The sequence below is a fragment of the Neocloeon triangulifer genome, unplaced genomic scaffold (assembly GCF_031216515.1).
Source record: "Neocloeon triangulifer isolate White Clay Creek 2 clone unplaced genomic scaffold, ASM3121651v1 ptg000014l, whole genome shotgun sequence".
In the NCBI taxonomy this organism is placed as follows: Eukaryota; Metazoa; Arthropoda; class Insecta; order Ephemeroptera; family Baetidae; genus Neocloeon; species Neocloeon triangulifer.
Window position 1 is genome coordinate 15303053 of NW_026775556.1, and position 13770 is coordinate 15316822.

A 13770-nucleotide genomic window follows, 5' to 3' on the forward strand; every position below is an offset into this window, starting at 1 on the left:
TAGCAAAGTAAACTAAAATACAAACTCATTTTAAAAGTTTGCATTGTTTATTTCCACAATGTCAGTAAATTAAGCAAATTTATTAATGCAGTCCTCCCAAAAGTGGCACACTCGAAAAAGTTGCGTGCCGTGCGTTGTTCAAAGAGGAGATAAAGAGAATCAAAGTTTTATGTGGCTTAAAAGTTTTTAGGTGGTGCGCATACAGCGGCTAATAGGGAGCTCACGTGAGCACCGAGGATGCGAAATGACGCAGCCCGGAGCCTTTCTGTGCGAAATTAATTTGTTGACATTCACGAGGGTAAACTTAAACCCACGCGGCCGAGTTATGCTGATATTGCGTTTCTCCTTGAAGAGAATTTCGGAGTAGAGAGCGCCGGAAACTCGATCATGATGTGCCCTAAAACTATTCCAGCACTCGGCAGTTGTTGAGCTCGTTTTGTGTGCGCCCCGTGCTTACATAGAATTTGATATTCCGCCGCCGAGCTGTACATAAGCGCGCGGGTAAATGGATGTTTCAATACAGTTTGCAGCGAAGCCAAATGACCAGTATGGGTGCCCCGAGTGTGCTTTTTATTCCCCCTGGTTAGATTAAAAATCAGATTAAATGACGGTGGCGGCGGCGGCATCCTCTCTCCAACACTCGAGCGACAATATTATTTCCATAATCGATGCCCGCATAATTTCCACCACCTTCCTGCTCCCTCAGACTGCTTTTTTTTTGCTCCGCGAAAAAATGTATAATGGGGATGACGGGGTTTTCGGCAGAGTGGCTCAAAACTTCCGACCATGCTGTTTTTTTCTTTTATTACTTTCAGTTGAAAATTATATACTTGTTTTCATAGCTGCAAAATATTCAGAATAATTTTATTGCAAAAAATTTCTGAAAATTAACATCATAAGAAAAACACAATAAGACTCTGAGGTATATCCAAGTTAGAATTCAGCAAACATGAATTCCACTTTGATATTGAACTTTTTCAAAGAAAAAATATTAATGTCAATGGAAAGTCATGACATTCTTAGCTATTTATATATTTGTAAATTGTGAAAAATATATGTGCACAATTGAGGCTCAAAAGGGTGTATACGAAGAAACGGTGCAATATTTTACAGTACATACATCGAATTCTTTGGTCAATTTTTTTTACGACAGATCAGTTATCAATTAAATTTGCACGGATATTATGTAAATTAAAATAAAAAAGCTAGGTAAACCAAAACTCGATGTACCTTTAGGTATTCACCGCCACCAAAAGCACACCTTCTAGCACAATAAATATACTTATCATAATTTATTTAAATTTTGCATTTTTTGCCTTTTATGTGTTTGTTTTAAGGGCAACAAAAATAAGTCCCCAATTTGAATTTTACTAATTGAAAATAATATTATAAATAAATAAATATAATATAATATAATATTGAGAAAAAACTGTCGTACAATGAGAAATTTGAACATTTTTTTATTGTTATTGTTAAAATTTTTTTTTTTTTATTAAAACTTGTTTTAAATGAACAGCTGTTTTCTAAGCTGTAATCTGCGACAGACTGTATGTGGCTGCGTGTAATCTTAACCTGTGCAGCACACTCGAGTTGGTGTCGTTTGTGTCGTTCGAGCGACCACCCTCTCTGCTGCTGCTGCTATCACCAAATTCCGACGCCCCTTTTAAGTGCGAGGCAGTTGAAACTGATGCTGTACATAACACCTTAATTGTGTGCGAACGGTGCGCTGCAGAAAAAGGCGGTCTGGATGGATCATCTCGGTGGCCGTAATGACATAAACAGCCTCCTTTACGGCCCCTCGCCGGCTGCGCGGCGATTTTGTAAGACTTCGAAAAACCGGTCTGTTTAGGTTAGGTGCTCTAGTGAGCGAAAATGTTCGCGCACTCATTCGTATTCTCTTCGATTTCGACCAGCGGAGTTGCCGAGGAGGAGATGTGCATCTTTTTATGCTTTTTATCTTGGTACAGCCAAGCAAGGCGAGGACTCTTGCCAACGACCGACACAAATGTAAAATAAATAGATTTGGAGTTGGAAAGCAACCGCATCGGATATGTAAACAGATGACATCTGCTCCCAAGAATTACTTTTCTTCCCTCAGACTCCGGCATCCATTTGAAATGATTTTATCTTCCTTTCATCCAAGGCAGTTTTCAAATAATCTGATTACGAAGGGGAAAAAGTTTATAAGACTTTTTACTATTGGAAAATAATAATGATGCTCACGTCCACAGATATAATATTGAAAAGACTTATTGCAGATTCTAGTCAATCATCATTCTTTTTATTTCATTTGCATCACAACTATATTTTGTAGATGATGTGAAGTATCCAATAAGAGCACCAATTAAATTTAGAAAATATAAAATCATAAGTTTTTTTTTTATAAATAACAAATATCCTTGAAAATTATTTAAATGTGATTAATTGTGTGTTGACAAAACCTTCACACTTAAGAGTGACAGAGGGAGATTTAATGTTTCTCTATATTTAGATTTTTCAGATAAAATACATTTTTAATAAACATAATGATTTTCTTATAAAATTTAGAAAGCAACGACTAAAAAAAAATAGTAATAACTAACCTTATTATTTTTTCAAAATTGCAAATCAATCTGATAGGATTGTTTTTAAATCAAATAAACAAAATTTTGGCTGAATAATTTTACTCTATAACAATACGATAAGTGATGATATAAATCATCGACCCAAGCACAATTTGATTCAAACTGCACCCTTGTCAGCAGCTTTTGAGTCTCACACGATATGACTGGTTGGTATCTCGATTTGCATAATAATATTGTTGAGCATTTCCGATGAATTTCCCCTTTGGTTTATTTTCCAAATTTAAATCAGTAATGCGTCAATGTAGCGAATAAAAAAGCAAATGAAAGCCACGGCCGCAGGCAGTTTTCTTTCCATTACACAGCAGTGCACGACATGAGGTGGAATGGGGAGGGGTGCGCACGTAACTCACATCCCATTATGGCTGATTCGCATGAGTAGGAAAACGGCTGTGAAATAAAAAATAATTTCTCAATAAAGGCACGGTTTTACAGCTTATATATGGCATTAAATTACCGACTAAATAATTTTTGCTCGAAAGTTCCAGTTTGGCAAGAAAAAGTCAAAGAGCTAATCTCTGCAGCAGGACAAGCAGAGCAATAATTCAGCTCTTGCTGTGAAGTAATTTGCCTAAAACCAATATTGTAAATTAAATCCCCGGAACAGGTAGCGTGCCGCCGCAATAAACGCAATAATAATTCCACTCTTCTTGTTTCCGCCGAGCGGAGCAGCCACTTTGCCAACGTAGTGTACTTTGGTTGTTGTACAGGGCGTGCTCGGTGTAGTGAATAGTCGTGGCCAAAGTTGGCGGGTGGTGCTGATGCAACTTTATAGCCGTGGCGGAGAGAGCAGCAGAATAAAAGCGGAATAATATTGTAAATTATTCCCCGCTCTGTGTGTGCATTTGCAATGCTAATCAATGTTGATGAGGGTATTCAATGAAGAAGTTTTTATGTTGCTCGGCGTAACAATAAAAGCGGCGGCGGTGGGGCTGTTATAATAATAAAGCGAGAGCGAGTTGCCGCTTTTCGCACCCCCGCCGAGCCTGAAAACTATTTTGTCCGGCGCACACGGCGCGGTTGCGAGCATGTAATAAGTCGCTGGCCCGTTCATAAACCCACTCAGCAAACTCCTCTTGCACCCATAAACCCACTTTTCTTTGCCCGCCTCTTAATTACTCTTGTTAAGCCCATTAAAATTTTTAAAGAATAATTTGCTAATTAAATAAAAAACAAATTGTTTGACATGAAGATTATGCTTTTCATTAAGTTTTTTATAAATATATTATTAATTGCTATTAAATTTTCCCTCTCATTTTATTTATCAGTGGGTCTTTTATCATGTTTCTTTTATTCTAAAAAAATTGTTGAAATATTTTTTTATCGACTTTTTCATCTATCATGATTATATTGATTGTTAACTCAATAAAAAAAAATTAATAAACCAGTTCAATTTTATGTTTCTTTTACTTACAAACTAAAGGGTAAAGAAGTATGGAAATTATAGCCAAAGGTGTAATTTTTCAGGTACTTTTTATTTTTTTATGCTTTTGTCATTTTTGTATAATATATTTTATTTTTATGGTGAAGGTTATCCTGCCATTAAGGGTAGTAACAAATCTCTTCTCCGTGATTTTATCTGCATGTTGAAGCAATATTCATCATGAGCTTTTCACAAATTTTTCTATACAAAAAGTAAAATTCTCAGCGCAACACTTCAACCTGTCGAGACACAAAAGTTTTCCAAAAAATAATTTGCTGCACAAATTAAGGCAAAGGATAAGAACCTTCTTTCTTGTGATTTTTCTCTGTAAACATAGTCAATGATGATCGTTTAGCAGCGGATAAATTTTATACAAAGCATTCTCTTGTTTTAGTTTACACTGTGTTGTTTAGAGTCACCCTAGTTGTAAGCACACAAGAATGAGATAAATTCACCTTCCCAGTTTTAATTCGCCTCTCTTTCAAAACTTGCTCTTTTTTCTATACAACTTTACATTGACCGCACTCATTGTGCGGGTAACTTAGCAGCGGGCGAGGCAGAAGCGAGAAGTGTGATCAAATACAAATCGTTTTGGTTTTTTGCTTTCATTTTTACTTTGAGTTGCATAAGTACAAGGTTTTTGGAGTTAATCAGCTTGCACGCAGAGACACCTCACATCTTACATTGTGAATCGGCTTTTGTTTGTTTTCTATACAAAACGCGTCTCATCAGCACTCGTTATTTTGATTTAGTCGGCAATATTAATTAAACGAGGATGTCTCTTCATTTTTCACATCGATTGTGAGTATATAGTGGCGAAATCAAGTATTTTGCTAGCTTTTTTCAAGTACATTTAGTAGCAGCGTGTTTACTCCAAAAGTTCACCGTTTATTTCTCATACTTTTTCTCTGTGTAGGTTCGCATCTTTGGGTTTTGTATACACAAAATTTTTACAGCAGCATTTATCAGTTAATGGCACAAAATGCATCGAATTTACTCTCGAGTGACTCGTTTCGAAACAATCATTCAATGAAATCATTCGTTTTTTCATTACTTATTTGAGCGTGGACAAACAGCAGTTGATTGTGAGAGAGAAACCATAATCATTTATAAGTCATAAACTTCATCATCATTGTCGCGGATAAATACACAAAATTAAATTAATAAAACAGCTTCTTGATAATAAATATATGTATAGCGAATATGCGAGAAAAGTATGTAGTGCAATACCGCAAATCGGATTTTAAGGGACTTCTCGATCCCCCACCGAAATCAACCCACATTAGCTAAAGAGAACATTTGAAATGATATTAAAAATTAAAAATACTTAGTCTTCATAAAAGTAAAAAAAAAAAATGTGTGAAACTCTAAAAATAATGATGTGATAAATCAGTTAGTTTTTTCCTGCTTATACCACTGCACGAATAGAGACGGATGTTCGGCCGAAGAAACTATTTTGTGATTTATTTTTCTTTTTGTGGATGGAAAGCGTTTGTCTCGCCTATAACATTGAATTCCTTCGAGGCGACTCGAAAAGATTCCTCGCTGGATGCTTGTCTCGTCTAGTAAAAAGTCATTAGTCGTCAGTCACGTCACCATGCTACACGGAGGTTTATCTGTCTTTCTATCATATTTAATAGTAGTATAGAAAGTTGTTATTTGGCCAGATTTTTTGTTACACGTAAAAATGTGTTTGCATACATTTGGATATGAAAATCATTTAATAAGGTTGACTAATGCCTACGCGAATCCCTGAATCCAAAGTAAAGAGAGTTTTGGTTGCTTAATTAAGTATTAATTAAAGTAGTTGGTCGAAACTGCAAATGCATTGGAAATTTTCTATGGAAAACACAGCCTTCATTGAAAATTAATTTAGTGAGGAAATTGTTAAGTAATAAAATTTGTGTATGCCACTGAACTGAAATACTGCAGATGGGGGGGATCATGTTTTTTTTTATCTTCTCACCACTTTTACCCTAATGATGAAAGAGGCGGTCGTTTTTACACAATATTTTAATTAGTTGATTCACTTCAGCGTACGTTTATTAGCATATACATGGGACATATCACAGCCATTTAAAAGTAATAATCTACAAGAATAGCCCTAAGAACACTAACTATCTATCTGCGTCGCCTATATAAAATGTTATTTATTCGTAACTAAGAGGAAAGTCAGAAAAACACGTACGTTTGAAGTTTTTAATTGAATTATTTATACGAGAGTGTTCAATTATTTATACTGGCGAGAAAGAGGGAAATTTATTTACACGGAGGTAGCAGTAATTAATCAGAGGTATTGGATAAGCTGCGGCCACTCTCTGCGTCTTGTTTTAACAAAAGGCAAAAAAAAGTGAGTGAGGGAGTTAATTTTGTAACTATAAAAGATACAACATCGGCACGGAGGCAAACGGATCGTCGAGCTACTATGTGTATTACGATTTATTTTTTTTATTAACCAGCCAACCTTTAATGCAACAAAAACTTTCACCTATACATTGACGTAAGAATGAATGCGCGGGAGATTATTATAAAGTCTGTTAGTGCTCTGCTCAGTTAAATTGTACAGAACTTTCTCCGGAGCTGAATAGATTTAAATATTGATCACTTCTTTTATCTTTTTTGGTAAAAAGCGTACATTCACTAGATTGGGACTATTAAAACGAACACATACAACAGAAATATATATGGAGGGGCACAACAAATAAATCAATGTTCTCTTATAGGTTAAGTGTTTGCGTGTGCGCTTGGCTGGCTGATTAAATAGAAGAAAGGCGAACAATAAAAATAAAAAAAAAATTTCTTGTGGGGTGAAAATAACTCACTTGGGAGAATATGTTTTATGAAACGTCAAAGGGGCACTGGCTCGTCAAGTCAAATAGTCAAAAGAAGTAAGAAAAAAAATTAATTTAAAGCTTTCCATCTTAATGCAAATTTTGCATTGCAGTACAATGCTAGAAAGTCGCGGCGATTTCAAACTGTACTATGAGAGAAAGATGAGAGTTTGCATCTTTAAAACTACAGAGCAAGACCTTCTTCTTTCTTTCAGCGGCAATTATATGTAGCAGTGGTCTACATTAATTATGGTGCAGTTGCTTTTAGAAGGATGAACACAACACTAGTACACACATCAATTTTATAATTCTTAGAATACGAATGAATTTAGAAAGCCTTTTCATCTATGTGCCATTTTATCTATCCACATTTTTTTTTCAATATTTGGCAAGCATCAAAATTTTTTTTTTTCAAGATTTGCAATTGTGTCTACAGAAGGAAAGTGTTGTGTCTGTGCGATTGCAACTACACAAAAAGTTGCTTGCTCGATTATCATCATCGTCCTGTAATGCTAGTTGCACGCTTTTATTGATAGATGATTACTGTGTATGTGTGTGTGGTATTAGTAAAATGTTATACAAATGTACTAAAATCTAGATATCATCATTTTTATTTTCCATGTTGCTTTGTAATTGCGTATCTCTCACTCTCTAAATATAATTCATCTATTTTCGTATGTACACAATACGGGCTAACTGTGTTCATTTTCGCTTCATTGTGTTAATTTTTTTCTTTGTTAAATTCTATCAATCAATCGATCATGATCGCGTTGAAAAATGCAGTAAAAACCTTATACGTCTGAACATGTATATTATGTATAATATATGCGATTCGGTAAACGCCCGAGTGGCTCTATAAAAAACTACGGCATCAGAAGTCCCAATTTTCATATTAAATGTTTTGTTTTAATTGTTTGTTTGAATCAGTCCGTTTTTCTTTTGCAGGTGATGGCAAATCACTGGTAATAACTGTTGTAGTAGTTATCCCAACAATAATAATATTCGGCACTACCATCGTCGGGATACAAATGCTGCCATCACAGTCTATAGCGCTAGGACTCGAGAGATGCGATCAAACTGTGAAAAACCACTGACTGCAGTTCACCAAAAATCGACGTGTGTCCGCACGAGAAGTGCTGCTGGTCCGAAGAGTCGTTAGCGCTTTCACCGCTGGCTGCGCCACCTGTTCTCTCAGCCTCCACTTGTGAGGGACGTAACCGTTCGTCGTTGTCACTGTTCACAACGTCGATGTCCTCGTCCTCGCTGTCTGAGCAAGAGGAAGGCGGCGTGTCCAGCAAGGGCTCTTCACAAACCACTAACCTATCGTCATCACTTGTGTTCACCACGTCGAGTTCGGCTTCGTCAGCCATTACAATGTCATCCGCCGCAATCTTGACTTGGGTGATCGGCGTCGGCTTTTCAGTCTCGCATTTCTTCATGAGGTCATCGGCACTGTTGCTGTTGTTGTTGAGGCTCTCCTTGGGCACCGATGGCAACTGGATGATATTAATGTTTTCGTTCTGAGGCTCCTCCTCAAGCATCACCCTTTGCTTTTTATTAGGCACCTGCATGTCATCCTCGTCATCAATGGAAGTCAACAGGCGTGGGGTCGGTGGCATGTAGAAGTGGCTCAGCACGTCCTGCACGTCACAGTCTTCGCAGTCATCAGTGCTGATTGACCTTTTCCGTTGGTTGCTCTGAGGAACCTTTTCTACTGCCGGCTCCAGCACGGTGGGTTTCAGGTCCAGCTCAGGAGCACTGAAGGCAGAGTTGATCTGAAAGATGCCCTGGCGTTGCAACTTCTCCTCTCGGGCCTCCTTCTGCAGCCGTTTCATTGTGTTGTTGATGAGAACAGAGCGTCGCAACGAACTTTCGTGGTCCTCAATACGCTTGAACTTGCCGATTGAGATCTTGAGCACCTTGCGCCGCTCTTCCTTGAGTCGGTACTTAGCACTGATCATGCTCGGCCGACCCGTTTTGTTGATGTAGGCGTTGGTGCTGCCGAATCGGACGCACCCGAAAATCGAGTCGGATGACGAGGTTGTCGTCTCGCTCGAGTCAATTTTCATTGTGGGCAGTCGCGACGCCGGTAGGGAGGACAACAATGGACTGACAACTAGGGTGCTCGGGGTCACGGCACTTTGCAATGGCGAACTTGGTGGTGGAATCTTAGGCGAGACGTTGGTACTGATCGGGTTGAGACAGCGGTTGCTTCCTGAAACATAAAAAGGAGAAACTGATTAATATTCATCATTTTTTTTTAATTTTATCAATTTTATTATTATTATTATAATTTTTTTATTATTACATTTATTTATCTTATTATTATATTATTATTAGGTGCGAAAATTTATATGAAGAGGAAGTGTGAAATCAGTTGTGTGCATCACAATTATACTAATAACCTGACGAGCGCTTTCGTTTTCTCGCGTAGCAGCACGACTTATTTATTTTTCAATGATAAAGTTGAGATAACAACACCTCGTCGGTTGTCTGGCCTTTCTCTGTGCCCAATTCTCTCTCGCACGCTTACTTGGCCGCGAAAGGCAATAAGGGTACTTAAGGTCATTACGAAGGTGAAATTTGATAATCAACTTCAGACACGACAGAAAGGCTGCACGTCAGAAACGATTGCTGTGACAAACTCGTTCCCGCACTGGCAGGCGAGCGAATGGAACAAAAAAGTAGGAAAATAATAACAAGGACTTGGGCGCGTAATTCTATAGCCCCTCTTGCATAATGAGACACAAAAAGAGTGGCGAATTGCGCACTAGAACACTCCTGTCTCTCCACGCAGCGAAAGAAATTTATTTCCCTGCGCCCTTTCCCCGAGCTTTGATAAATCTTTTCCCACCGCGCCTCTCTGCATAATTCGATTTGGTCGGGATGTATGCGTGCCAGGTACCTTCATTTTTATTCCTCGGGCAGGCTGAATTTTAGCAGTGCTTTTAGATCGTGTAGACGGCATTTGTCTAAGAAGATAAATCCATTGGCTGCACTGCTTTTTGCTCTCAACCCTCTTTCGCTCCCTTGTCAATTTTTCCACAGCAGCGTCAAAGAACGCGATATTGTGCGGAGCGCCCGATAATATTTCCACACATCGGGACCGTACGAACATTTTCAGTATATATTATCCGAGTATGCCTCTCTCTCAACAAGAGACGTCGGCTCGGATGGCGTAACACTCTGCTCTCGGTTATATATGTGAGCATGTTTTATTCATACATCCACATTTTACAACTTGACTCCTACGTAAATAAAATCAAAATATATCTGCAGAAGAAATTCCACTCCACTTAAACCTGTTTACTTTCATCCGCGACATTTATCACGCCACTTGTGCTGCCGACTCCTGCTTTCAAGTACGCCACTTGATGCGAGCGAATTTATCTAATTAGGTGGCGATAAAGAGGCGCATTTTTATTTATTTTCCCTCCGCATACTTTCTCTGCGCGCGTGCGTCTCTCAATGTTTACCGCGGTGCGATCTACTTCTCGCCCAACTAGTTTCAACACACATTGGCTTATATTGAATCGAGGCCCTCATTCTTCTTTTCCGAGTCATAGCATAACAAAGAACGTCTCCAGGGATAAGTGGCAGCGGCCATAATGATGTTTTGAAACAATTTATTAATTTCCCGCAGTTGTTTTGCAATTCACTGTTTAGTCACGAATTCGCCGGCAGAAAAGTGCACTTCGCGGAACGAGATACGCTTTAATAGTCCGGAGCCATCGTCTTTTTCTCTTGACGATAATTACTGGCGAACAGAGACGCGTCTAAAATAATTACAGAATAAGGGTCTTGACTTTGTTGGAAATAAAACGAGCTCGCCGTAAATGGAAGCTCTGAAAATGAATTAATGAGCGGCGGCGGCAGCCGACCGACCAGCATTATATTGTTTTGTATTTATATTTCAACACCAGGTGTACGCGCGTGTATACTTGAATGTTGCATTAAAAGCACACCTAGTGGCTCGCTGTAAAGTAATTATAATACGTTTATGTACGCGCGGCGGTGAGCCACTTTTGTGTATAAATAATTTTTTATATAGAGAGTGCGGCGCTAATATAAAAGAGCGCGGCGGCACGGCGTAATGATCAAAGTTTCATTTTAGTAGGCGTGAAAGGTTGTAAAAAGTGCGAGTACACCAAACCACCCTGCACAAGCCCTCACTCGCTCGCCACACGCCAAAGGTGTTGCTATCTCACACTCTCTCGATATTAGAAGCGACCCTCAGTCGGCGAGTGTGTAATGAAACTACCTCTCAGTTGTTGGCTGCTGCCGTGTAATCTGCTGCAACTGTTATTTTTGTGGCAGATGTGCGGTGAAAAAATTGGTTCACTAAATATTATCGCATTACTCTCTGCGGAAAGCCAGTATAGAGAGAGCGCGGAGGGAGAACTGGTGCCTTTGGCTACAGTCACGCTGTGGTTTTGGTTTATTTGGCAGAAATATTATTTTAGCGCTTTAAAGTGGTTTATAAACAAGGACTAGAAATTCAAAACGTCAAGTTTCGTTTCCGGGAGCTAAAAAAATGTTGATTTTAAACATAATTATACTACAACAATTGTATTTAATCATATTTTAGAACGGCAATTGATTTAATTATTGAATAAATTTTAAATTAATTTTGGTAATCAAAGAATCTATCTTTGCACAGTTTTATTAATAACCCCTTTTTTATGCTCTTGTACTGGTTATTAATAAAAATTATAATATTTTTGATGATTTAATATAAAGTTTATTTTACCAATATATGAATAAATCTGAAAATTAACCAATTCAATTCACTGTGTAACACAAGATTACACCGCATCACAGTGCCCGACAAAAAACGAGCTCCCATATCATGATTTAACGGCGGATAAATATTCTCTTTTAATAACGCAACACGGTGTGCACTGCACTCACCGGTGGTTGCCCCGACTTCCAATCCATGCGAGTCGTGAATAAATATCGCGTATCGTATATTCATAATAGTCAGTGGCGAGCCACCTGCCTCGTTCATTTATGCCACATATCGTGTGGCAGATTTTTAAGGCCCACCAAGCGTCACATCCTGCATCACTTCCCGTCTTTTTCAGCCGCAAACTGCTTTAATAAAACCCACGAAATCGTGTACATTCGCAACAAGCCATTTGAATAAAAATATATATATTAACGGCGAGTGCAAACGGCAAGCGTTATTTCTTTCAACTGCATGTGTACAGCAGGAAACAGTTAAGCAAAGACAACGTGGATGGATGTGTTGAAGGAACGCGGCGGCATCGAGGTTAAAAAATCGGGTCAATTTAATAACACAGCAGCGGCATTTGCTCTCGAGAGAGGAGGCAAAACGTCTCGGCGACGAAAATACACTCGAGAGCTAATATTCAGCAGCATCTCGCAGCGTGCTCGCTTTTTGACTTGCATCACGCCCGATTGTATGCAAATCTCTGCTCGAAAGTGATTCGAATAAACCGGCTCGTTGAGGTCAAACCTGCTGCTCCTCTCTCGAATCGCCATTTACGCAATCCGAGTGGGCCGCCTGACCTTTCTTCCGACGGCTGTCGTCCTCAACCGTGAACGATAAGGCGGCGCCGAAATCGAGCAGCTCTTTTAAAGGGACTAATATTAAATCCGATCGCACGGCAGCAAAACTTTTCGAGACCTTGGAATATTAAAATGTGCAGAAGTTTGATTGTTCGCAGCCTTGTGCCAAAAGCTATAAAGCCGTTCTCCCTCTCCACTGCGGCCGCACATACAACTTTTCGCCTCTCTTATTTTAAAACGAGCAAATTGCTGTGCAAATTTATTCAGCACCGCTGTTTGCTGCGTTTTGTTCTTGCTCCATGCATAACTGTTTGCCTCGAAAAGGGGCACGACTGAAAAGTAGTTTTTCACAAACGCATTATTTTCATATTATTAGCAGCCATGAAATTTTAGTGCTGCATCTTTTATTACGAGCTCCAGTTGCTCTCTTAAATCGTTGTTTTGCGACCATAAAATTTATTATTATTACTGTACATTTCTATCTCATCTTTGTGTGTGCGCCAGTATGTAAGCAACAGAGTTAGCGAGTGCGATGAAGTGCGCTTTTTGCAGCTGCGAGATAATACGCTGCTCTCGCTGAGCCGTGCACAAGTGACTGACTTTCGGCACAAAAAGTACGGAGGGAATTCAAATCCAGGCCAGCCACTGCATTTCAAAATGAGACCGAGCCATTTGATTGCTTCCTTTTCCAATGGCAACTGTGTATTAGTTTTTATTTTATTTTTGCATCCTTCACTCGAAAAACTAGACTATTGCAACATATTTTTCTGGTTTAAAAAAAATTAAATTAAAAAGTGCAATGTTTTAAACCAAATTTTCAAATAATTTAGAGTTTGTTTTCATTTCTGTATAGATTGCGGTATCTAAATAATATACATCATTCTTTTTAAATCTATACAATTTTTGAGCAAGCTGTTAGTGTAGTTGTATGAGTAATTGCGCTTGGCGAGATATGAAAAATGGCCCATCATCTTCTCGTTGCGCGTCGGTACTTGTATAATCCCTGCTCTCTTCGGCCGGTATATAATAATTATTATGGATTCGAGAGGCCCTTTGGCCCCAGCTTAGATTATTATACCAGCAGCGGGCGGGCGGGCGAGTGAGTGAGTATATTACCAACGAGGAAACAATGGAGATTTATGACACTGCTGAAGCACCTCGAGAGGCGGACGAGAAGAATTATACCTGCCCGGGCACGCTGAATAAAAACGATTAAATTATTAAAAAGGTTCTAATGGCACTTTTATGTTTGTTCCTCCGGTGCACACAGAAAGGGGAATCCTCTTGCATATTTTTTTCCTCCCAGCTGAAGAATAAAAATTGTGTTTATATGTTTGTTTCTCTGGGGAGAAGAGCGCGCGCG

The 13770-nt window shown here is 38.8% G+C and overlaps 1 protein-coding gene across 1 annotated transcript in view; it reads right to left on the bottom strand.

The window, feature by feature from the left end:
* Positions 1–4080: 4080 nt before the first annotated feature.
* The window catches only part of LOC132200009 (uncharacterized), a 123755-nt gene continuing 114065 nt past the window's right edge, over positions 4081–13770 (bottom strand). The window contains exon 2 of the mRNA XM_059625166.1: positions 4081–9090. Coding sequence (XP_059481149.1) covers positions 7928–9090 — 1163 coding nt within the window. The 3' untranslated portion in view covers positions 4081–7927. The remainder of the gene's footprint in view (positions 9091–13770) is intronic.